This window comes from Ammodytes marinus (assembly GCF_949987685.1).
Source record: "Ammodytes marinus genome assembly, chromosome: 14".
NCBI classification, from domain to species: domain Eukaryota; kingdom Metazoa; phylum Chordata; class Actinopteri; order Uranoscopiformes; family Ammodytidae; genus Ammodytes; species Ammodytes marinus.
In genome coordinates this window covers 7,844,381-7,867,617 of record NC_137218.1, presented here as the reverse complement: position 1 = coordinate 7,867,617, position 23,237 = coordinate 7,844,381, and the positions used below count along the sequence as shown (strand labels likewise).

Genomic DNA, 23,237 nt, shown 5'->3' with positions numbered 1-23,237 from the left:
GAAAAAAAAACACATGTAGCTGTTTTTAATACTAGTGCAGTGCCCCTGGGAAGCAGGTTGTAGCTTGTGCATGCTTAAATGTAACCTGTTAATGAAAGTGGGACACAGAAACAGATGTAGCCTACACATAGACAGTGCAGTCATTGAAATGGCTTTTCGCATCGCTCGTAGATGTCACTTTTGGTCTTTCTGTAATAAGCTGGATGGATTCAACGTTAGCAAGAAGAATAGATTATGTGTATTTGCAGCTACAGAATAAGTTTAAAAGGTAAGACAGAGTTTGGATAATTGTCAAATAATGTTAACGTGTCAATAGCAGTCAGCTGTGACACAACGCAGTGTGTGTGTGTGTGTGTGTGTGTGTGTGTGTGTGTGTCACAACCATGCTCATGCTTTGGGTTTAGCTTGTTTAGCTTTTATTTTTCTAACGGATGTATTGGATCACTGCTAATTTCTTCAATCTCATGTAGGAGATTCATGTAGAACGCTGTTGTGGTTTCTTCTCACTCAAGCTTCCTCCGGGAAGCCTCCGCACACATAGCTGAAAAAGCCAATTGTTGTCTTTAAAAGGACCTTTCAAGGCCACATGACACATGGGTGTTGCAGCTGAAAGTTCCTATCCACCACCATGGTGATTACCCAAAGTGCTACCTTCTACTCACTTTTGAGTGCAGACAGTCGCAATTGCCTGTGTTTGCTGGTTGACAATAGCGAGAGAGCTCATCCATGTTGCCACACATACTGAAACTAGAAAGCACTTGAGGCTACGCAATCCTGCTTTGATAACAGACAAAACGTTTGGGACTTGCATCTTGAAATCAACTATCACAATATAAAACTGCCTGATCCGATTTAGTTTGGGTAATTGCAGGAGATACTTAAAAAATGCATTCATTTAAAAGTGTATGCATAATTCTGTGCGTGTTTGTCTGTGAGTTTGAAATATAGGTGGCACTCCGGATATAAAACATGTTGCGGAAGCGATTGTGTTTACCTTCACATGTAGTAGACATATCCAAGACCGGTCTAATTTAAATGGAAAACATTAACATTTGATAAATTGAATACACATTAAATACAACTATATTTAATAATTGAATGGATGTGCGCCGATGGGAAATTCACATTAATATTCTAAATAACTTTTGAAATTCAAGAGTGGTATTTTCACATCCACATACATGCATTGAGATCTAAGACACAGGTCAAACTAAGTTCAAGCCCATCCGATGACATTTTTGAAAACACATTGTTTTTAATGCAGTTGACTCACATCCTCCCACACCTACACTACTTTACCTAATGACCACTGAGTGTCCATATTCATTATTCACATTCATCTCTGTAATAGCAGGTGGTTCATCTCTTCATAACTCTAAAGTCTCCCACCTCTAGTCGTCCTCCTCCGCTTTTATATTTAGTTGCTTTGAAAAGAGGAGATATTGTGCCTCATTAGTAACGTTAGTGTTTCAGTAGGCTGATGTTTACTGCTGTGCTTTCTGCCAAACAGCTCCAGTGCTGGGTCATTATCACCCTTTTGATCACAGGTGCATAAGCTTTGAACCACACAGCCAGCTTACTGAAGCAGGGGGAAATATGTGCAAGGTATAACATTGCTGAACGTGGACATGTTAATGCCAATAGCAAACTATATTGACACTGCAGATTTTCAGAGGGTGGTGGTACTGTGTAAACATTAGGAACATCAGAGACATTATAACGTATGGGGAGTATAAAAAAAACAGGGGGGTGAATTTGGACACAGCCTAAGAGTCTACAATGTCTATGCTAGCTGCTTCATAATACTGTGCATAGCATACCTTGAGCTATCATAAACCAAAGTATTGAATATGTTATATATATATATATATATATATATATATATATATATATATATATATATATATATATATATATATATATATATATATATTATTTAGACAGGGAAATGGCAGCATTCCTGTCCTTATTTTAAACTGAAAGGAAACCCATGTGACATGCGAAGAAGACTGTAATGGAAGGTGATTCTTTGTATTATAAATTACCTAAAGAAAGTCACCTGGTGATGGGCGGTGCTACAAGAAGAAGTGCCACTTCTTGCTTTGTTTTGACTTTGACACCCATCCTTTCAGACTTACCTACCACGTCACATTTTTTTCTCTCATTCCATCATCTGCTCCCAGTCACATTAACACCATTACAACCCCTGTCGAGCGCTCTGTCAGAACATACGGCGCAGCATCTGAGAAAACGCTCTCTGATTTATGTAGATCTCTTATTAAAGCCCCGCTGTGAAGCAGACCTCATGTATTATTCACAGCCGCGGCCATGTCCGTGTGTTTGTACGTATGTGCTATATGGATGTGTGTGTGTGTGTTTCATACTCGGTCCCTCTGCTTGATAATCCACTAGGCCTGTGATGTGTCAGACACAGATGCAATGGAGCATCTGTGTCTGACAGGCAGACAGGGTGTAAGGCAGACAGGGACAGGAGAAAGTGGTGAGACTTAAATGATGCAGAATTGGAAAAAAAGAGAGGAAAAATGGCTAGGCTGAGAGACAGTAGCACTGCACAAGTGGATGGAGAGTAAAACAGTTTTGATCGTAAATACAACACAATGTTACTGTAATATGAGTGAATGCTTATTTTGCCCTTCTATTGCTGGACTAATTAGTTGTATTTCATGAAGTGAACCCCACGTCTCTACCCATTATATTATTTGTTTAAGGATTTCATCTAATTGTGTATATTCTAATTGTGTATATTGATTTTCAATTTGCACTATAAACCAAGTTTTTTGATAAACAACCTTTTGGTTAGGGTTCCGGGATACTTTTTTTTTTTTTTTTTAATTGGAAGCATTTGTTTACCTTTATATGTTGATTTTATTTTGTCGTTTAAAATTAATCCCTTTCCAAGTTTTTTTTTGCTTTTATGGATCAGGATCCTGTTTTCAGCATGTTGAGCAGTTTAAAAAGTACCCAGCAGTGATAACCAACCACACACAACGGAGGGAAAATATGGGAATAAATTTAAAAAAGCATCTATTCCATGATCTTCTTTTAAAACATTGCATATCTGCTCAGCTCCCACCATTTGTTTTGCTAAGGTTTGATGTACTGTTGAATTACCATGGTGTAGCTCAGAGGACAGCAGGAGGGTGACAGCTACATAATGAAGGTTGTATTCTTCAGTTCTGGTTCACTGAGACTAAATGCTCCACAGATTTCAAACAAGTGTGCTGTCTTATTTCTTTGTTTAGAAGACTGACAAACAGCAAAGGAAGAAGGTACAGGGTCCAGAGGAATGATTTATACTTAAACGGTAATCGCACCAATCCCAGGTGCAGATCAATACAATCCACAAGGAACTACATACATAATACATACAGTAGACTGGCAAAGAGGAGCATGACAGTTGGAAAATTGGATGATAAAAATGTCTACTTTCTAATGATTTGCATCCTATTGGTAAACACATTCAAGGCACAATGACGGGGCCATAACGTTAACCTACAAAGTTATCTAGACGTATCAGTCAATAACTGTATAACTACAGAACAACAGAAATCAAGCTATAAGAACATGACTACATTGTCAACCAAGTAAATCACACAAAGTCAGTTAGAACATCAAAACAAACGTTCACACATTATCCAAACAGCACAATTAAACTAACATATGTGTAAATGTATCATAAACAAAATATGGCACTAGTGTGAACTAGATGTATTTCATTAAGAGGTGTAAATGTAGCCTGGAGATAGGAGCATTAAGGATGCAGGTGTGAACATGTTTTCAGAGGGTCAATGTTTAACATTTGATAAATCACAGAGGAACATGTGAGTGTGCAACTAAAATATTCATCTTGCAGTAAATGGGTTAATGTACTTGTATGATACACTGGTTGGACAAATCCTCCCCTGCCAGCTTCCAAGACAAGTCTCACACTTTTACAACTACCACTTCATGTAGTAACAACCCCCTTTTGTCTTGCATTCAATGGCAACACCAATTTAACAGATCAAATACACACACACACACACACACACACACACACACACACACACACACACCAAGATCCCATTGAGTATAAAACTAGGTGACTTACGATGGAGAAGTTCATGACCTTGAGGATCCAGATAGTGAGAGCCAAGTTGATCAGGATCAGGATCATCAGCAGCAGGACGAAGAAGTAAAGGCAGCGTTTCCTCCAGCCGTATATTCCCACTTTGTACACTTGTGGTTTCTCTGAACTCTGGACATTGTTCCTATGAGTGCACTGTTCTTGGGTCATCTGAGATGAGACAAAGAGAGACAAAGAAAAATCAATGATTATGGCTGAGGGGCAACATCTTGACCCCTGGGTTACATAGGGATTAAAAAGGCTGTTGACTATTGCCTTCAATCATTTAAATGGTTCTTGAACAATCGAAGACTGGTTTTCAATCAGTAGGTTTACATGTATAGTTAAGGTAAGCTACTGTTATAGCTCGACTAGGTCATTTAATTGGGACTATACTGTCCTTGTCCCAGTATACAAGCAAGGGATGAGAATCGATGTATTGACCGAAGTATTCCGTACACTGCTACGATACTTGGCGATATGTCCCCCTTCAGCATTTTACAGTTTGACCCTTTTCCGGTTGACCTATTATATCAGCAAGCATTATTGGTTAGCAAGCGGCTCACTTGTTAGTGAGTGGCTATCGGTTATAACTGGTAAATCAAAATCAAAATCAAATCAAATCACCATTTCAAGCAGTGATATGGATCATTTTACAGCTCTTCACATGCAAATAATGTAGAAAAAACAGACGGCAGGTCTGGATTTCCAAGCTAATGTATTCAGCCATTATGCAACTCATTGGGCGTCCACAGTGGAGCCACCCATGATTGCTTGGACATTTGTGATGAAGCTACAGCGACTCTGGATACAAAGAGCTGAAGATAAGAGATGGGGCACAGCTGGACATTAGTGCAAATAACATGCCATAAACAGTCCGCTCACATATCCCACTTCAAAACTGACCAGCCACTCAGTTTGGGCACGATGAAAGGCAGTTTAGTTAGCAATCACATTGATTGATTGCTTCATAAGTGGCCTATAAGTCCATTATACACCCTCTGCCCCATTGATGTGCTGATAGTGCCGATTAATGATGATTCTAATTGTCTGCCTGTGAAGACAAGGAGGCATTGTTCCCTTCAAGCGCCATAATAATGGCCTAATAACTCTGGAAAAATACAATTTACTGTCATCCATGCTTCAGAGTGCGTGCCTCAGACCACCAAAGACAATCGCTTTTGACAACCACACACATTTCCCATCTAACTGAAACAAATGGCACAAGACAGGGCACCAGTGAGAAAGTGCTGAAAGCTACAGATGAGACTCCAGAGCACCAGTCAGCAAAAACAGGCAGATGCAGAAAGATGAAGAGGAATGCCTTTGTATTGGCTGATGGGAAAAAATGGAAATCAGTGCTGTGAGGGAAAACAAAGCTTAAAAACAAAAGCATTACAATGGAGAGACTTTTTTCACCTGGGTGAGATTACGTTTAACTAACCAACTAACCACTTTTTTTAAATTGCCCTGAAGTAAGAACAGTATATACAAAACTTTTTCCAGAACCTTATCGGTTTCACTGCTCATAATGTTAAGTTGTAGTGGAACAGTCATTTATGAGTACATGAAATAAAGAAAGGTTTATTGGGCTGATACAATTGACTAAATTAATCTAATTCCTCCTTTTGGTGATAGAGATCATTTGCTCAGTGAAGTTACCTAATGTACAAAACTGAAAGGTTGACAGATCCTTTTCTAAAGAAAATCTGCTATAATGCCATGACATGATTCTGGGGAGCATGCGCATGTAATGTGTGCCTCCAGGATTGTGAATATACTGAATACACCTAAGGTCATGGCAATGGATGTGAAGATGATCATAAATTTGATCTAAGTTTGTTAAAGGCGTCTTCTGTTTCAAACTAATTCTTAATAGAGTTCAACATTGGATTTCAGTATGACTTGTCACCCAGAAGTGTCTAGGGTTGATCCCACATTTTAGCTGCAGCGACTGAGAACTCAAGCTGTGTGTTTAGTTCAGACTTATTCAAATACAAACATGAATGCAATGACAACAGCTACATAAGCCAAAAGGATCCCAGCCTGTTTGATCAGCACTTTGGAAAAATCCTTGTGTGCGAGGGGATTTTAGAACGAGGCTGATCCTGCATCACACTTTATCTTCTGTTTCCATCTGCAATCAACTGCCACAACACGGACCCTCCAAACACGCTGTGTGTTCACCCTGGAACAAACTGCTGTCCTGTCCAATCACCCGTTTGAACAGGATCCATTTTAGCTGACAGAGCTACCCGGACTTTTGTTTACACCAAGAAGCTTGATTATGAAAAACGGTACACACGGTACAAAGACTGATGGACAGGTTTTCCATTTCCTCTCTCTAGATTAGTTTTTTTGCTGGGATTATTTTCTTGTCTGTTGTGACAGGCTCAGATAGCTGACCCTGAAACTGATATGAAACTGAAAACTTCAAAATGAAATGGATCCCGGCAAATTTGGTACGCCATTGGCAGTGAGAAAAAAAACAAAAACTAATTTAAACAATCTACTCAGTGCATATATTGAAGAGCTAAGTTTTGAGAGCAAGAGGCAGCAGTTTAAATTCCTTGTGGAGTGTTAAGGGTCAAAAGTAAACCGCCATTGTGTTTAACAAAACCCCCGAACATTTTTTTTTCATCCTGAATTGTGACGAGTTTTCCTAATGATGAAAATGGGGGCGGGACCTGATAAGCCTTAGGCTTCTTCCGTCACCCTTCGGACAACACAAAGTAAGATGTATGAATATGCGAAAGAGAAAAATTGTGTATTGTGTAGAATTGTCCGAAAGAATAATAATAAATACATAATGTGATCCCAAAATAAGAAAGCGGGAAATAATTATGTTCATATTTCCACAAAATGTGTTCACTAACAAGGACTGAGCCTTTTATCTGTACTCTGCGTTAATTTTGTCGGCATGTCTGCATGTTTTCATCACGTTTTCTGCAAGCTTGCGGATTCAGACTACAATGCAGTGGGCCTACCAACAAACATTGTGGGGCAGTTGTAGCCTCTATTGCAAACCTATGGTTCAAATTTTTATTATACACTGTCTATGGTTCAAACATGAAACACTTTTTAAGGAGAAGTTGTGTAAACTCAACAACATTGCATACATACTGTATGAATTTAAAGGGACAGACAAGTGGTTTGCATATACCGCATATCTAATATGATCAGTAGCTCCAATGTCCATCAATCTTTTAAACTCTGAGCTTGTATACTTTATGTAGCAAAAATGTATGTACACAATTTGGAAACTACATTTATAGCTCAAAATATATGAACGTAAGCTGTTCTAACTTATTTTTATTTTTTTTCATCAACTATATAACAAATATTTGACTAAAATAATATGCATCTTCTACAGAGGCTTAACACACAGACAGCGACCGCAATATCAAATTGATAACGATTCTCAGAGTAGTACGAGTGTTCTTATTGCTTTTTTAAAAATTATTTCCATGCACTCACTGTATGACATTGTGGATTCACTTGCCGCACAAAGTGTTTCATAAATGTGTTTCAGAAAATAAATATAACTCCTCTGTGCTTTCCACAGACCCTTCGCCCATGCACAAAGAGTACTGATAGCTTGCCAATAAGCTCTTAGGCTACCGGCTGACTGAAAAAAGAAAACGGTGCTTGGTTCCAAGCTAAATAATGGCCACTCTCAAAAGGGTGGAGGTGTGTGTGTGTGAGGAAAGCAGAATTGAAGAGCGAAGGAGGAAGAAAATAAGTGGCAAATTGGAGGCAAATCAAATCATCGGCCTTTGAGTCTTTTTCCCTCCACTGTTGCCATCCAACCGTGCCTCTTGTTCAGCCAACTATTCATCCAGAGAGCCCGAAGAAAGCCCAACGGTCCAAAAACAAAGTCTGTCGTTGATTAGCGGGAGAAATGAGGTTTTACAAAATGTTATTGGTTATTCCTGCTGCCAAATAGCCCGGCCGCTCCCCATTACGACTTTTATAGACAACATGTGGATCGGTACCAGTACCCGGAGGCTGCTGCCAATGGATATGCCATTACTGGGGCCCGCATGACTCTCCAAATGTGTGAATATACAAAATGTCCGCCAGCCAGCTTTTATCGGCTGTTGCAATGCATGGGTAAATGAGGCAAGTGACGGGAAATGTAATCAGCCGACAGAAAAAGTTGCTAAACATTGCACTGACTGTTGGTTTAGGGTGATTGAACATAACCTCCAGTAGCTAAAGGCTGAGACAGAAGCTATATTGGTTTAACGTTTTATTGGAATGCACTGCGCTAAAAGGCATGCTTCCTTCCTACTTGTCGTTTCACAACAGAATGTTTGTTGGGATGTGTTCCTGCTCATTCTTATGTGCTTGTTTTCTTTAACACAGTGTTTACTAGCCTTTGTTATTGACCGGGAAGAGAAAAGATCCAGCATGCTACAGCAGTCCTGAATTGCTCCCCACCACTCCACCAATTGCCATTAACTGTCTTGTTCCTTCGCCTTGAGAGCCCCTACTGCAATTATTTTTTTATTGTATGGTTGAAGCACCAAAGCTCCCAAGATATTTTTTTTTGTTCATCCCCTGTTATTACCCTTAACAACAACAACAGACTGTAGCATTAAAGCATTGCAGGCCAGCTGAGGCAATGAGTGGAAGAAATCTGATGAAACCCTGATGAAAACAGCCTCCTCACCAAAACAACTGCACATTGTTTATCTAAACAGCAAACCCTTTTAGAAGGAGAACAGATCAAATGCTTCATAAAATATGCATTAACATATATATGTTTTAGTGTGTTCAAAATGTTAAGCTGATGAGAAACTACCTTTACCCCCACTATTGCTGTTAATTATACTACTACCACTGCCACTATTTTGGGTGGCAATGATAAACCTCATATGTTGTTATGGTTGAGCAAATTGTTGCTTTAAAGACACTAGTAATTCCAGCTCACCTTTTCACAATGCAACTTTTAACCTGTAATTTACTTTCTATGGTTGTGGGTACTCACATTTCACCTTTACAAAAATGTATTATCACTATTTGGGGTGCTCTCACTTTCAGTTTTATCTCCAAATAAAGTGGTTTAGATAATCTGAGTAAACTCTCGGGTTCTTTACAGCCTTGCTGGCCGTTTGTCTACTGCTATATCTTCTGACTTCATTGTTGCAAGGTCCCTTTGTTCCAAGATCTTCGGTAAATAAACTTTAAGAATATTACCACTAGGAATGATGGCCAAAACCAACCAAGTGCTGGTGTATTTATCGTACTTGGTAAATACATGTTTTTATTTTACAACTTATTCTGAGTGCAGCAGCTCTGTACCATTTTGTTGGCCCTCATTAACACTAAGACCACAATCTCAGTACAGTGCTACAGTGCTTCATTGTCGTGTGCTGTGGCTGCTTACTGGCCCATTACAGATGAGACAAGTGTGGTTAGTACTTACAGATACTGAAAAGGTCACAGAATAACAGTAAACACATTTAATGAGAGTTCCAACCTGTTCAGTATCTGACAAAGCTCCTTTTTTTGTCATTGAACAAAAAAAAGAGACACACATAGGAAAACAACCTATTCTGCTGGTTTAATTCTGCCGGGCAGGCGTGAAGCCAGGCCTGGGGCCAAGCCAGACTGGAGGGCGTGATGAATACTTAAACAGCTGAGTAACTTTAGGCTCTTTTGTTTTCAATTGCGTACCAGTGTAGAAAAGCCTTCTTTTTTTTTCTCTGTTCTGTAAGTGGCATGCTCGTCAACAGCCCTGTAGAACAAATTCAGTTTCAGTTTATTTCGATCAAAACATATTCACAACATTACTTACACTGTGACTTGTGCTTGGAGGGCCTGGTAGGCATATGTGATACTGAACTAATTTGAAATGGAGAGAAGAATCTCTTCCAATATGTGTTGCTATAATCAGGTTTCATAATTTTTTTTTTAAATATTAAAAATGGTTTTGAAATACACTTAGCAGGTCATGACCAGGAGTGAGTGGTGGAGAGAGAAAGGAAGTTCAAGAAGCATCCTTAAGAAGACATTAAGGACGGAGTGAACTGATGGTTGAATATATGTGCATTCTTAGTTTATTTTTTTATATATTTGTCTTTCTATCGCTTATGAAAACATTGTACTTGGCCCCGAATGACTAAGAACTACCCAGGGACGCAAGTCAGGCCAGATCATAATTATATCAGTCAGATCGGGTTAGGCACAGGTTCAAAATGAAAAAAATTTAAGAAACATGACACATATTGCTGCTGGAATTTTCTAGCCACAAGTTCAACACACAAATACCTTGTCTGTTTGGAGCAATATAATTGCAGTCCATTTGACCATGTACCATTTTTCCTTGGTCTACAAATATTACAAACAGATGGGTGAACAATGTTACGAAAATCCTGAATAAATGACTGGAGAACCATCTCAAATGCAGACACTGCCAAACAGAGTGAGGGGTCCCTGAATAGTTTGATGAGTCCCACGTGACGGTAGCTGAAAAAGTGTCCTAAGGCAAGGTTCATTCAAGCCAATCAGAACGGATTTCCATCACCTATCTTTTTTGCTGTTTTCCTGTGAACCCTGTGGTGATACTTTTCAAGTATGATTAACGTCTAATTATAATGTCGCCAGAGCTTTCAAAGTGTCTATTAGAATGACTTTATTAAATAGGAAAGGGTTTAATAATCATAGGCTCAATGTACAACCAGAGAGCACAACATTACAGGAAAGAAGAAATAACGGAAAAAAACTATTATAATTTGAGCAGGAGAGAAGGTAGTGGGGATAACTCTGCCAAGCTCAGAATTTGGATCGGCACCACCAAATGATGCCGATTCTTTGGACTTCAACCAGGCAGAGCAGACAACCCTCCATAGCTTACTCACACAGGCAGCAATGGCAAAGAGAGTTTAGGGAGGGGGGAAATTGGTGAGGTTTGAATCAAGGTTAGGAATGAAGGGAAGAATACAGGAAATGTTCAGAAGATGGCAGAAATTAGACAGAGAAACAATCATGAAGGAGATAAAGACAAGGAGGCACTTCCTTTCTGCTGTACAGAGAGGCTCCAGGGAACGACATGCACTGCTCTCACCGCCCAGTACACGCTTGCACATATTTCGAAAAAAATAACAAAGAGGTCCTTAAATTTACACCATTTCCCCCCCGGATGCCCAAGTTACATGATGTCTCTGTTGGCAGTAAGAAAGCAGAGATAGAGAACATTAAAGAGAGAATCCACAGTCCAGTCATGCCTGAAATAGGAAGTTATTTTCAAAAGGAGAACAAACTTGTGTAACTTTAAGTTTTCAAAGGATTTAGTGGAAAAACATTTCCTTTCCCCGTTGTTTTCTTTCAATCAAACTGCACAGGCTCAGTCGTCTTTGAAATGTTATGTTATCAGAATCATGTACCTGGTCAGTTTAGAAGTTAATGTGTTTAGCTGGCTATTTAATTGGCCGGTTTTTGCTCATTCAAGATCTTTAAAAAAAAAGACATCACGACCGAGACGGTGTACCATGTGATATTTCTATGTCAATCATTTTATTAAAAAAAGTTTTCTTTTTGAGTTTGTGAAACTGTGCATTGCGTAGCTTCTATTTACTTCTTGTATAATATTCTGTACGTTCACAGACTGGCACTATGTACTGACGGACATAAATCAATCGAATCATTAATCACTAGCCTTTGTGCCAAAGCCTACAATCGACTGCCCTATGTCGTTACATTATAAAATTGTTTGTCACGATCCATCAAAATTATCCCCAAGACACAATTACGCCGACAATAAATTTGAAATAACAGTTAACTGCCTGCATCTACAGTACATCAGAGTTTAATGAAAAATATGGCTTTCAAGAAATGGAGATGGGGACTGTAGAATGGTTAGGTTAAAGAACAATGAAAGGGGCCTTATGTTTGAGGGTGAGAGTGAGAGAGAGAGAGAGAGAGAGAGAGAGAGAGAGAGAGAGAGAGAGAGGGATAGAGATGTAAAGAGCCCTCTTCGATCAGACCGAGCACAGTGACAGGTCAGTGCTGGGCTGCTCGCCTTTATCCCAGGAGAGAGACACTGATGCTAAATTGCCTGTCTCCTTTCCTTGCTCTCTCTCCCCCTCCCTTTCTCTTTATCTCCCTCCCTCTGTCCTTCCCTTACTGGGAGAGGCTAACATCTTAATCATAATTGTGTCATGAGCCATAAACACTCATACGCTTGGCTGTGGAGGCAGCCTCGGGGGAAGTTATGGTGCTGGATTGTAACAATAACTTTATTTGCAACCCACTTGTGTAGGGACTTTTCACAGCTTATTTCTGTTCAAATAAAATGAAGAACGACAAGACAGAGCTAATACATTAAAAAAACTGCATTCATAGAAATCCAGTGGCTGAGAGGTAGGGAATGTTTGCTCACCTGCTGTCACTAGTATTTATGAGTTCAATACGGTGCCGATAGTCAAGGGTCTCTGTATTTTTTTTTCTTTTGCATTTCAGAATGACGGGTTCAATTTCATACAATATGAGTTTGTATAGTTGTTTTAATACAAAATAAAAAAGTATCCACTAAATGTGCTTTACATATTAGATTTCCATATTTCTGTGATGCTTCCCCGCCACTTGGTTTGTTGTAGCCTAGGTCTTAATGTTGTTTTTATTTTGAAATGCAGTAGTTTGTTGTGCAGCATCCTTTGAAAGCAGTCCTATATTTGTGTCTAGTTGTCATTGGATGATCGATAAAGATCCATCCACTGTATGCTGTACATATTAAGTCAGAGGATGTTTCAGCATCATTATTCACATTCCTTCAGTGGTTGAAATATGAATGCTACTGCAACATGACCTAAATAATAATAATCTGATGTGGTTGCACGACGAGGCATAGTTTTGCTCTGAGCTGTTAGATGAAGGTACTGTTGGCACTATGATAAAGAATCCTCTCTAGTAGAGATGTGTTTGGTTCACTGCCCCGTCTCATTGATTTATCAGTATTTCCTCTGTATTACACAGGGTTTGTCGGTGATCCAAAAAAATATCACGCAGCTTCTACTAGCTTATCTGCCCGTTCGTTAGCAGAATCTCTCTGCCTACTGGAAGAGTCTGTGGGGGACTTCTCAGAGGAAGCTTGTAGATTTTCTAGGGCTCAACCAGATGGCATGCAACTTCACTTTCCAAAAGCCCAGTAAATAAACATTAAGCCCACTGCCAAAAAGAAGCTTCTTGGAGACAGATCCTTGGAAGCAAGTCTGTTGTGTTTTCATTTTTTTCTGCAATTCTTTGGAGATCAGCTGGGGTCTTCACGGATCAAAAACACTGTCTATGGCTTTTAATCAGGGCATATCCATATCCATATATCCCTCCATAACTTGTCATTGTACAGTCACCTATACAATGAAATTGGAAGTGCCAACTGAAGGTGCATTACTTAGCAATGTAAGTTAATAACAGTATAAAAACAAGACGCAGAAATAACAAAAAAACAAGACAAGGACAGGCAATGTCATAATAAATAAATATAAAAGGCAGAACGCATATTGCACTTGTGGAAAGTGAGGTAGCCTATGTGTATGTCTGTTTAATGTTTTATGAGAGTTGAGTGTCCTGATTGCCCAAGGAAATCCAGGGGTTCCCCCCGCCACCTAGAACACCCCAGGTGTTCTAGGTGGCTGAGTGCTGTGTGGAGGGCTGTGGAGATGGCATCATCAGTTGATCGGTTTGCTTTGTATGGAAATTGGAAGGGGTCAAAGGTTGGAGGGAGGCATTATTTTATGTGATGAGTCATAAGCCTCTCAAAACATTTTGCAACCACTGGTGTTGGTGCAATGGGTCTATAGTCACTGAGGTTATTGATGCCAACAAACGGCACTGGTTTATGCACCAAGATGCAGTTTTGCAGCCACATCGACTGGTTATGAATTGAAGCGAACAGTACAGGCTGCTGCTACATACCCACTGTGAATCAATTGGAAAGTTGATTGACACCAACCAAGCGCTAACTACCTTCATACATTGTGCTACCATAGGAAAAAAAGAAAGATGACTCTCCACTGAAATAACTGCTTTGAGTTTAGTCTGAAATGGTTTCATGATCTGTCAATTTGACACGCGATACACTTGTGTCAAAACATATAATAGTCTGTTATTAGTTAATAGCAATTACTTGAATAGCAATAACCATTTATCGGACAAATACTCATTGTTCACCACAAATAGAAACTGAAATGTTGTTTCCCCCTGATGTCTGCAATGAGTCACTGTGGTACAAAAGTAAGTCTTGTATAATTACAATTTGACAGTCCTCAAATCATAAACTGAAGAAATAGCCTGAGGAAAAAAAAACCTAAAGCAGAAAATCGACCAACATCAACTTTCCCTTCACAAATAAAGAACCCACTGACCCTGTAGTGTTGCCCAGGAACAAATGGACATAATAGTACATAATAAAGGGATTAAGACGCTGTAGTGGAATGCAACAAAATAAAAGGAAGTCTGCAGTATGAAAGTCCTTCAAGATCGAAATATGTCTCAAGATGATGGTGAGATACTGACGATGTTGTCGTCTGAAGATTTCACCACCCTGGGTGACCTTCGTCTGAAGTTTCAATTTATTTTTAGCCCTTAGATGATACCAAGTAGAATGTTGTGACACATCTGACGAGGAATTCCTAAGTGTGCGTATTGTATCCCCATTCATATTCGCTAAGAATAGAAGAGCTTAAAAGCATAGCACACACATTCCGAGCTAATTCATTGCATTACCACAGTTTGACCCACTAGGTCTCCAAGAATTGTTGTGGTAAATTATTTTGTGCAATGAATACAACTTATTCAGTCAGACAAGAACTCCCAAGGCTTACATGCACAGGGCCAACATACACATATCAGTGAGCAACTTACATTGGAATTAAAGATGAGCCAACACAGTATGTAGTTATTTTAATATATCACAAAATCGAATGGATATATCCGAAAGACACGCAGGGCAATACTAACCCCTTTTCCACCCAGGGAGTTTGAGGGCTGTTCTTTTTTGTATGTTGACAGCAAAATAACTTGCTGCCGCCCAGGAAAACTTGTGTGGCACTAACTCTTTGCTAGCGTATAATCAAGAAAGGTTTAGGTCAGGGGCTGGGGAAAGGATTTGTGTGACCAACCACACCAACTAACGGGTTGTGACTTACATTATGAACTCACTGTTTTTGCATTGTCTAGTTTATAGTCTGATAGGAATTAGCCCAGGAAATTACGTGTTTATTTATAAAATAGGTCAACATCCATATAGTCTAACTTGGCGTATCAGGATTGTACATCTGATGTGTAATATCATTTTAGACTTAACTTCTTTGCTTTCATTTCCTCAGCAGTCAAGTTACAAGTTGACTGATGGCGGCTTTGACTTCTCTGCACTTCAAACATGGCTTCCGGTAAACATCTGTGGTATTTGCACACAGCGCTCATCCACAGCATCATCATTATAGATGCTTGGCTGCAGTTGTCCATCTTCTCTGATGCACACTGAACACTCATATGTATGCAGAGCACTGGGCTGTTTGGTAGTCTGGGACTATTTAGAACAACAATGTTTATGGTAAGTGCCAATCGGTCACACTGTACTCTCTCAGGGACGTGATGGAGTAAAGGAAATAAAAAATAAAACAACAGATAAGTTTATAGAGAGGGAGAGAGAGAGATAAACAGAGAAATGAGAGACAAAAGTGGAAGAGACAGAGGGAGATAAACTGAGAGAGGTAAAGAGGGAGAGGTTGAAATACTGTATAGAAAACTTGCAGAATGATAAAAAATAAACAAATCAAAAGGGAGTGGAGAGGACAGAGCGACTGCACATGGGAGGAGACACCAAGAGACATAATGAAAGAGGCAAGACAAAGAGTCAGATATAGAGATAGAGGTAGAGAAAGCTACATCAGAGTGTTAGATAGAAAAGTAAAGAAACAAAGAGAGCATAACCTTGAACATGAAGTTGAACATGAAAGACAGTAAAGGGATATTTGCAAGTTTTTTTTTAAATTCCATCATAGTACAATGATAACATACCCTAAATATCTTAGGGAAACATGCATTATGCTGATTGTATTACATTATCAACGACTATCAACAACTTATGTTTAGGTAACTCCAAGCAGGGTGTGAACCACAATCAACAGATGTCCTTTACTTGTACATGCGACCACGTACATATGTTGTCATCTATTCCTAACACTAGGGAGGGATGTAGCTTGATGGCCACCATTACCACCGGGAATGACTGTGTGACAAACTTATCATATTAAATAAGTCCAAAACTATTCTTCAAAACCTGCAGGTACGAACGGATATCAAGCTTCATAAGCCCTGACAACATGGAAATGGACAGACAGAGAAAGTTGGCCACTGCTTGGCCAATGAGACACTCCCCAACACTCGTATCATCTGTCGTAGAGGACAAACTACCCCCTAACACAACACTTGTCTGCTCTTAATTGGTACTAAAATATGACAATCACCTTGCCAATTAAACACAGTCCTTGAAATCCCTTATTGTGCTAGGCTGTGACTGTAATCAGCCTCAAAGTCATGTTAACAGCAAAGTAAAGTCTAAATGCCAAAACTGTTTTCCTTGACTCTCGTTAATGACTTCCAAAAGCCCAAGACAACAGATGCCAACTTGTTAACTTTGGACTTCATTGTCGTCACGGTGCAGGAAGCTGTATCTCAACATGACATCATCTTATCGTGTGGGTTATGTGAAGAAACTAAGGGACGGTCCAACAACTAGAGAGAATGCTTCTGCATTTTGAGACGTTTTGTAGCCTGTTTAACTACCATATTGTTGAATGCTTAACAAACTGTCTGATAAATGAATCAAGCTGCTAAAACCTGGACCCAAATGTCAAGGTGATACAGTGAGCAACACCATCAGTTAGCATAATAAAACCAAAAGACCAAGCACATTTCAATCAAACACAAGTTCATCTGGGTGTCGGCAACCAACAACATATTTTCAGTCAGTCTTATTTGCCTCATAAGAAACTGTTTTTGCTCAGAGTGAAGTTAGTACACAATATATTGTATGCAGATGATACATTTTTTACTGCAGTTTTAGAATACTGCAGTCCTCAATTAAGAATATGAGAGAGGCTTATGGAGGCATCTTTAAAATAAATTACATTGAATGTGTTAAATACATGATTTTCATGTTTCAAATGTGAAGTCGCAATCTGGGAACACACACTGTGGACAATCAGGTAAGTAATAAGTAAAAATATATTTTTTCTGAAAAAAAAGCAGACAAAGCCCAATCACGAAAAACACTCAACACTTTGAGTATTACAGTTTGAATTTAAGGGAACAACACTTGTTCCCAACGTGTTTCAGTATTGACTCCTTTCTGTAAGAATAATTTTGTTGAGGCATCTTGTACCATTAAAGCCAGAGACACTGATTGACCAGTGGTAATTATACCTATCTCTCAGTTTGACAGAGGTCTCAGAACCTGTAATGATGTAAAAAGACAGCAGGCTCTGTGAGTCCCTGTGAATTATAACTTGCACTCTTAATTGACCTGCCTGATGGCTGGATCACATTTTGAAAGAAAATAAATACTAAGAAGACAGTAATAGATGGAACCCTGTGTGTCCAGTCGGTGTTAAAGATGTCACTCATTAAATGGTGAGTAAAACCCCCACAGAGGGAATCATGCAAACAAAGATATATATGGAAGATAATTTCAGAGTCTGTGTACCTGTTGTTTTTTTTTGTAATAAACACTGCTTTCGAGGGTTTACAGAAAAAATGGCCACACACAACAGGAGTGGGGTCTTAATTCCCATTGAAATGACCTTGCAGCGCCATGCCAAGCAGATGTGGGAAGTGTTTGGCTCATCACAGCTTGATTCCTGGGCCAAAGTATTATCCCCAAATGATCACTCACACAGCAAATCCCACTCTCCACTCCTTCCTTACTTGTCTCGCTCTTTTCAACGCCTTTTCTCAGACTCATCTGACTCTCATCTTTCATTTAAAAAGGCCCCCCCACAGCTTTACCTATCTATCTGCCGGCAGGAGGGTGGAGAAAATAACAGAAACACAGCGTGAAAGAAGAACTACCTGTAAAATAAATCCCCCAGAGTTGTTTCGTTGAATGCCATGACACAAATTTCAATCAGTCGCCTCCAATGAAGTATACAGTCTTCCAAGTAAACAAAAAACTCATCTAACTGGGTGAAAGAAAGAGTTTGGTGAACTGTGACGATGTTTAACACAAAGGATAAACTGATATGGTGATGCATTGTAGTCACACATCTCTCTTGGAGGGACAATAAAATGTAACCTTTAGATCTTAAACCATCGGTGAGCAATGTTTTCAAGAAAATGTTCTGTGTCATTTGCATCATTTGTTCAACCAGCAAGTGCAGAAGGAAGAACACATTAAATGCCCAGCTAATAGTTTAATTAGGTGGGAAATGCATATATCATATTTGTTAGATTTTAACATAATATATTTCAATTTGGGAAATACACAAATTCTCTTTTTTTATGTGTTGGAGGATAATATTGATAACACTATTATGCCTGCATGGACATGAAATTGTAATAAGCAAAAGGTGTCAACTCTCACCAGCACCTAAATCTAAAGGTCTGATTAGTCATTCCTCATCATTTCCAGATGTGTAGTGCTTTTATGGCCGCAGAAAGCTGAAGTATGAGTAATACAAGGGACAAGGCATGTTGCCAGCTGCTAAATATAGACCTGTGAATGGGCTGCCATGTTGCTTAAAAAGCGATCCTGAAGATGGTGACGGTGTCCTTGATCAGAGTCACATGGGGTATGGTCCATACTCAGAGGTACTGTATGGAAGATGTGTGGTATGGTTTGACTGTATGATTAAACTCAACCTAAATGCAATACACAAAGTCTGAGCAAGCAGAAGTCAAAGTCTTCATTCAAATTTGTTTAAATTAATTGAATCAGTATGTTGCTTATGTCGTTAGTTCTATGGATGCTATGGATTTCTGTGTTGTCTCCATCCCAGTCCCCTTATATCTCTCACAGTTTGTTCTTGCTAACAGCTCACACTTTCTTGCACTCACAAAAAAACAGTCATTCTCACAGCCTTCAACAAATTGCAAAACCAAGCAGTTTTGTACTAATGGTAATGGTTCTGGAGATATATTTTTTTGGAAAGCTAAAACTATAGTTGTACCGGTTCAGCAGAGTGGTGAAAAACCTCATTGCAGAGCGCATGTTTGGATGCAAAATGTTGATCAGTTGGGAAAAGGGCTAATATTTAAAAGCAGTGCTTCTCTAATGGGCCAAACTGCTGTTGCAAAGATCTGTCGGAAAGAATAAAGCCTCCAGACACTCGGCAAACAGAAGCCAGCTCTCAGTAGTGAACAGAGGAGATACTCTGTTGACTTTTATAGCGCTTGTGCTGGAATGTTCTCCTGTGAAGCTCAGTCGGTGGAAACACTGCCAAGGAAACAGAGCAACAGAGATCTTTCTGACACAAACCATCTGGCGAACGACTTACATAAAAGAAGCAACAAATAAAAAGTGAAAAGATGCATGGAGTCGCCACAGCTTCTGCATGTGCACTTTGTTAAAATCAGGGACCTTAATACAGCATTCATTGTATGTCCAAAGCTCCTTAGTTTGGGGTTTATTAAAAAAATATTGTATATACAGTCAATAATAATACAACATCCATCCATATTTAATATTAACCTGCTATTTTGGTTCATGTGCAAAATGTTGCTTGAGGTGAATATAGATGGTGAGGAAACTCATCAAACAGCTATGCCATTCACTGCGAGGCAGGACAACAATGGTTCAACGATTGGAAAGATTCTTGTCCAGGAAATCAAAGTGTTATCTATGGTGCAGACTTTGTACACTGTGAACACAGAGCACCACATGTGTTGTTTTTTTCAACAGTCACAATGACACAAATTGATTGATGGAATTGAAACTACATGAAACAACAGAATATCGAGTCATAACCGACCACTGCGTTGATATGTGTGTGGTTATTTTGTAGCCGCTTGCATGTGATTTAGTTAAGGTAAACACAGTAAAAGGCAGTGTGTAATGGCATTGCGCTACGGCACTGATACACCAATATTCTTATAATAACAATACTAAGATGCTGATGTGGCACATTGGCAATCCATCCAGTTAGTTTCAGTTCAGTCCGGACAAAAGTGTTGGACGGACAGACCATTTGACCAACACTGCCTTCCTTAGAAACATGCTGCCATCATGGCTTAACTCGTATGGCAATCTATTTGAAAGTGTCAACAGTTCAAGCATCTAGGAAACAAATTAGATTTCAAACGTTGAAGAGTATTATTATTATGACTATTTTGTCGTTTTTGGCACACTATTGGCAACGCATGTTAAGAGGGAACAGTAAACAGTTGGAAGCTTCAGGCAGACAGTTAAAAGCCTATGAATAGACAGAGAGTCGGGGTTGGGGGCCGGAAGGTCTAGGGATATTTGGAGCTCTGTTCCTGATATAACTTTGTGTGAAACGACAGCTGCTCTATGTCATGAAGCAGGTGGGCTGTGTTACATATCACAGGCACAGTGTGAGGGAATGGACTCAGGAGTTTCCTTGTGGCAGAGGATACCTCAGATGGATGTAATCAATGTATGAACAAGTGCAGAGACTGAAAGTGGCTGCTGGCTGTCACTAAGACAACAGGGTTGCTGCCAATTTCCGTCATCGCTTCCTGATGTTCTTTGTTTCCAATGAATGTGAAACAAAAATGAAACCTGTCCGATCCTATAGGCCGGACTTTGTTTACAGAGTCATTGTAAAAACTCACAGCTGGTAATCACAGCTTCAACCACTTATTTGTGTGAATGGTGTGACATTTCAATAAATGTATAAAGATATATGTATATTAAATTGAAACATTTGAATAACTGCCCCTCACTGAAAACATTGCTGTACTAACAGGCTGAATGGTCTAACTTTCTGGGAAAGGACATTTAAGAGTTTGACAATATAAATAAATAAATGTAGAAATGTCTACATGGAACCCAAAGTCCAAAAAAGCACACATGTAAGGGTAATATAACTTATTTAATTTTAATTTTTTTAGATACCTAAAAACATAAAACTATCGAGTAATGTATAAAAAAAATACAGTATAACATTTTGCAACCCCTTGTTTATCCCAACAATAGGAAAACACAACGTGTCTAGTCCTGATGTTGCAGTGAAACGTAATGTTATGTTGCAACAGAATATGGCTTTTTATGAACATGAGCTCAAAACAGAAGATATGTTTGTAAATGTTATGTTTGTGACCATTCTCAGCAAAAAGGGCAAATCTGTTGCATCTCAATAAGTGTAATCAAAAGTAGCCAGACTGCTGTCTTGTCACACTCATGGCAGTCTGCAGAAAATCTTGTCAACACAAATTTGGATAATGAGACCTTTGAAAAACATGAGGCAGCGATTCTGAGATTGAAATGTCTTCTGGGAAAGGCCTTACTCATTGGTTTTCTGTCTGGATATAAACAAGTTCTCACCAGTGGAGTTTAAAAAACAATATTTTAATTGTTGATCGTCATTGTTTGTAAGACACTTTCCAACTGTTCAAAAGTGTCTGTCACACTTGGAATCATTTTAACTGATCACATTGAAATCAAACATTGTATATGTGCATACATGTAAGACATGGACTCAAGCCTTAGGTAAAGCATGACAATAAGGACCAACTTGAATTTGACTACTGTGCGACTGAACACTTGACCTGCATAGAGACTTGAATGTTTTGCTTCCAAATCTCAAGCCAATTACAATCTGTAGGGAAAAGAGGGCCAAGACTGAAGATTGGCTCTTAGACAATCCCAGGAGAGTAATCCATGAATAAGTCAGCAACAGGCTGACCTTGCTTAGCCACACAGTTTAATGATTTGGCCCCTTTGGAATGACCTGGCCTCCGATACACACAAGCCTCTTGACCACAACTGAGCCAACCACTCCCCCCATGTCCCAGAGCAGAACCAGAGTCAATGTTTAGGCATGCGTCTCCTCCTCCTCTACAGTGGAACCCAACAGTAGGCTGCAGTCCGTCCACACAGCTTCTTGTTAGCTATTTATAGCAGCTTGTTCCCCAGAGGGACAAAGTAATTGAAACCAAATGTGTTGCCGGGACTGATATGGGGAAATATGGCGGTCAGCCCACCCAACCCACCCACACACCCTTCTTCTCCCTCTCTCTCTCTCCATACACAAAGATCCTAGAATGGGGGTATGATTAGGGGCAATCCGACCTTTGAAATACATTTTCTTGTATCTTCATTTCTTCCCAACTTATTCATGTATTCAACTGCTTCAGTCTCGGAGGGCTCTGCATTTGTAAATAAGTTAAAATGTTTTTAATTTTGTTGCACCAGGCTGGCGCGCAGAAAGTGGAATAAAAAATACAATACTACCAAAAGAGACAATCAAACAGCAAGCTAGCAAACCAAAATAACTTGCTCCACTTTGTTGAAGTAATACAGTAGTAGCCAGGCTCAGTCGAACCTCCCACTCACTCAATGTGCTATCCAAACAAGAGTGTGAAACAAAACTTACCATTTTGTCTCTTCCTGTTGTCTTTTCCCTCCTATATCCTCTTTGTCCTCCTCTGTACTTCTACTATTCCCCTCTGTTTGGGACTCCCGGTGAGCTGTGCCTCAAAGTTGAGGTGTGTCAGGCAGATAAAAATGGAATTGAGTTGCTGCTTAGAAGCTGCGTGAGGCCTTCACTGACCAAGTCAAAAGTCTTTCTCTCTTTCTCCCTCTACCCGCTCGCTTGCCTTGCTCTCCTGTCAGCTTTTCCAATAACAAACTGCTGCCTGCCTCTTTTGGCCGAGCCCCCTGAGCTGGGAGCTGTTTCCGGGACGCTTTGCTGGACTCCTATGACCCGTCTGTCTACCTCTTTCCTTTTTTTTTAAGCTTTCTGCTCTGCTGTGGAGAGTCTTGCTTGTTGCTCCGGCCCTCTGTGTGTCTGTCTGGGTGTCTACGTTGCAGCCCAGCCTTCCTGCCAGATTTAGAAGCAAAGACACATGTGGGCCTCTGGTTTGAAGTTTGGAAGAGGCGGAGACATTGCCGGAGAGTGCTTTGTTGTTATGACGACCCCTCCTT

The 23,237-nt window shown here is 39.6% G+C and overlaps 1 protein-coding gene across 1 annotated transcript in view; it reads right to left on the bottom strand.

Annotated features, from left to right (window-relative positions):
• The window catches only part of sgcd (sarcoglycan, delta (dystrophin-associated glycoprotein)), a 108,975-nt gene extending 85,952 nt beyond the window's left edge, over nucleotides 1-23,023 (bottom strand). The window contains exons 1-2 of the mRNA XM_080041036.1: nucleotides 22,687-23,023; nucleotides 4,112-4,297 (exon numbers count right to left, since the gene is read on the bottom strand). Coding sequence (XP_079897162.1) covers nucleotides 4,112-4,297; nucleotides 22,687-22,689 — 189 coding nt within the window. The 5' untranslated portion in view covers nucleotides 22,690-23,023. The remainder of the gene's footprint in view (nucleotides 1-4,111; nucleotides 4,298-22,686) is intronic.
• Nucleotides 23,024-23,237: the final 214 nt, after the last annotated feature.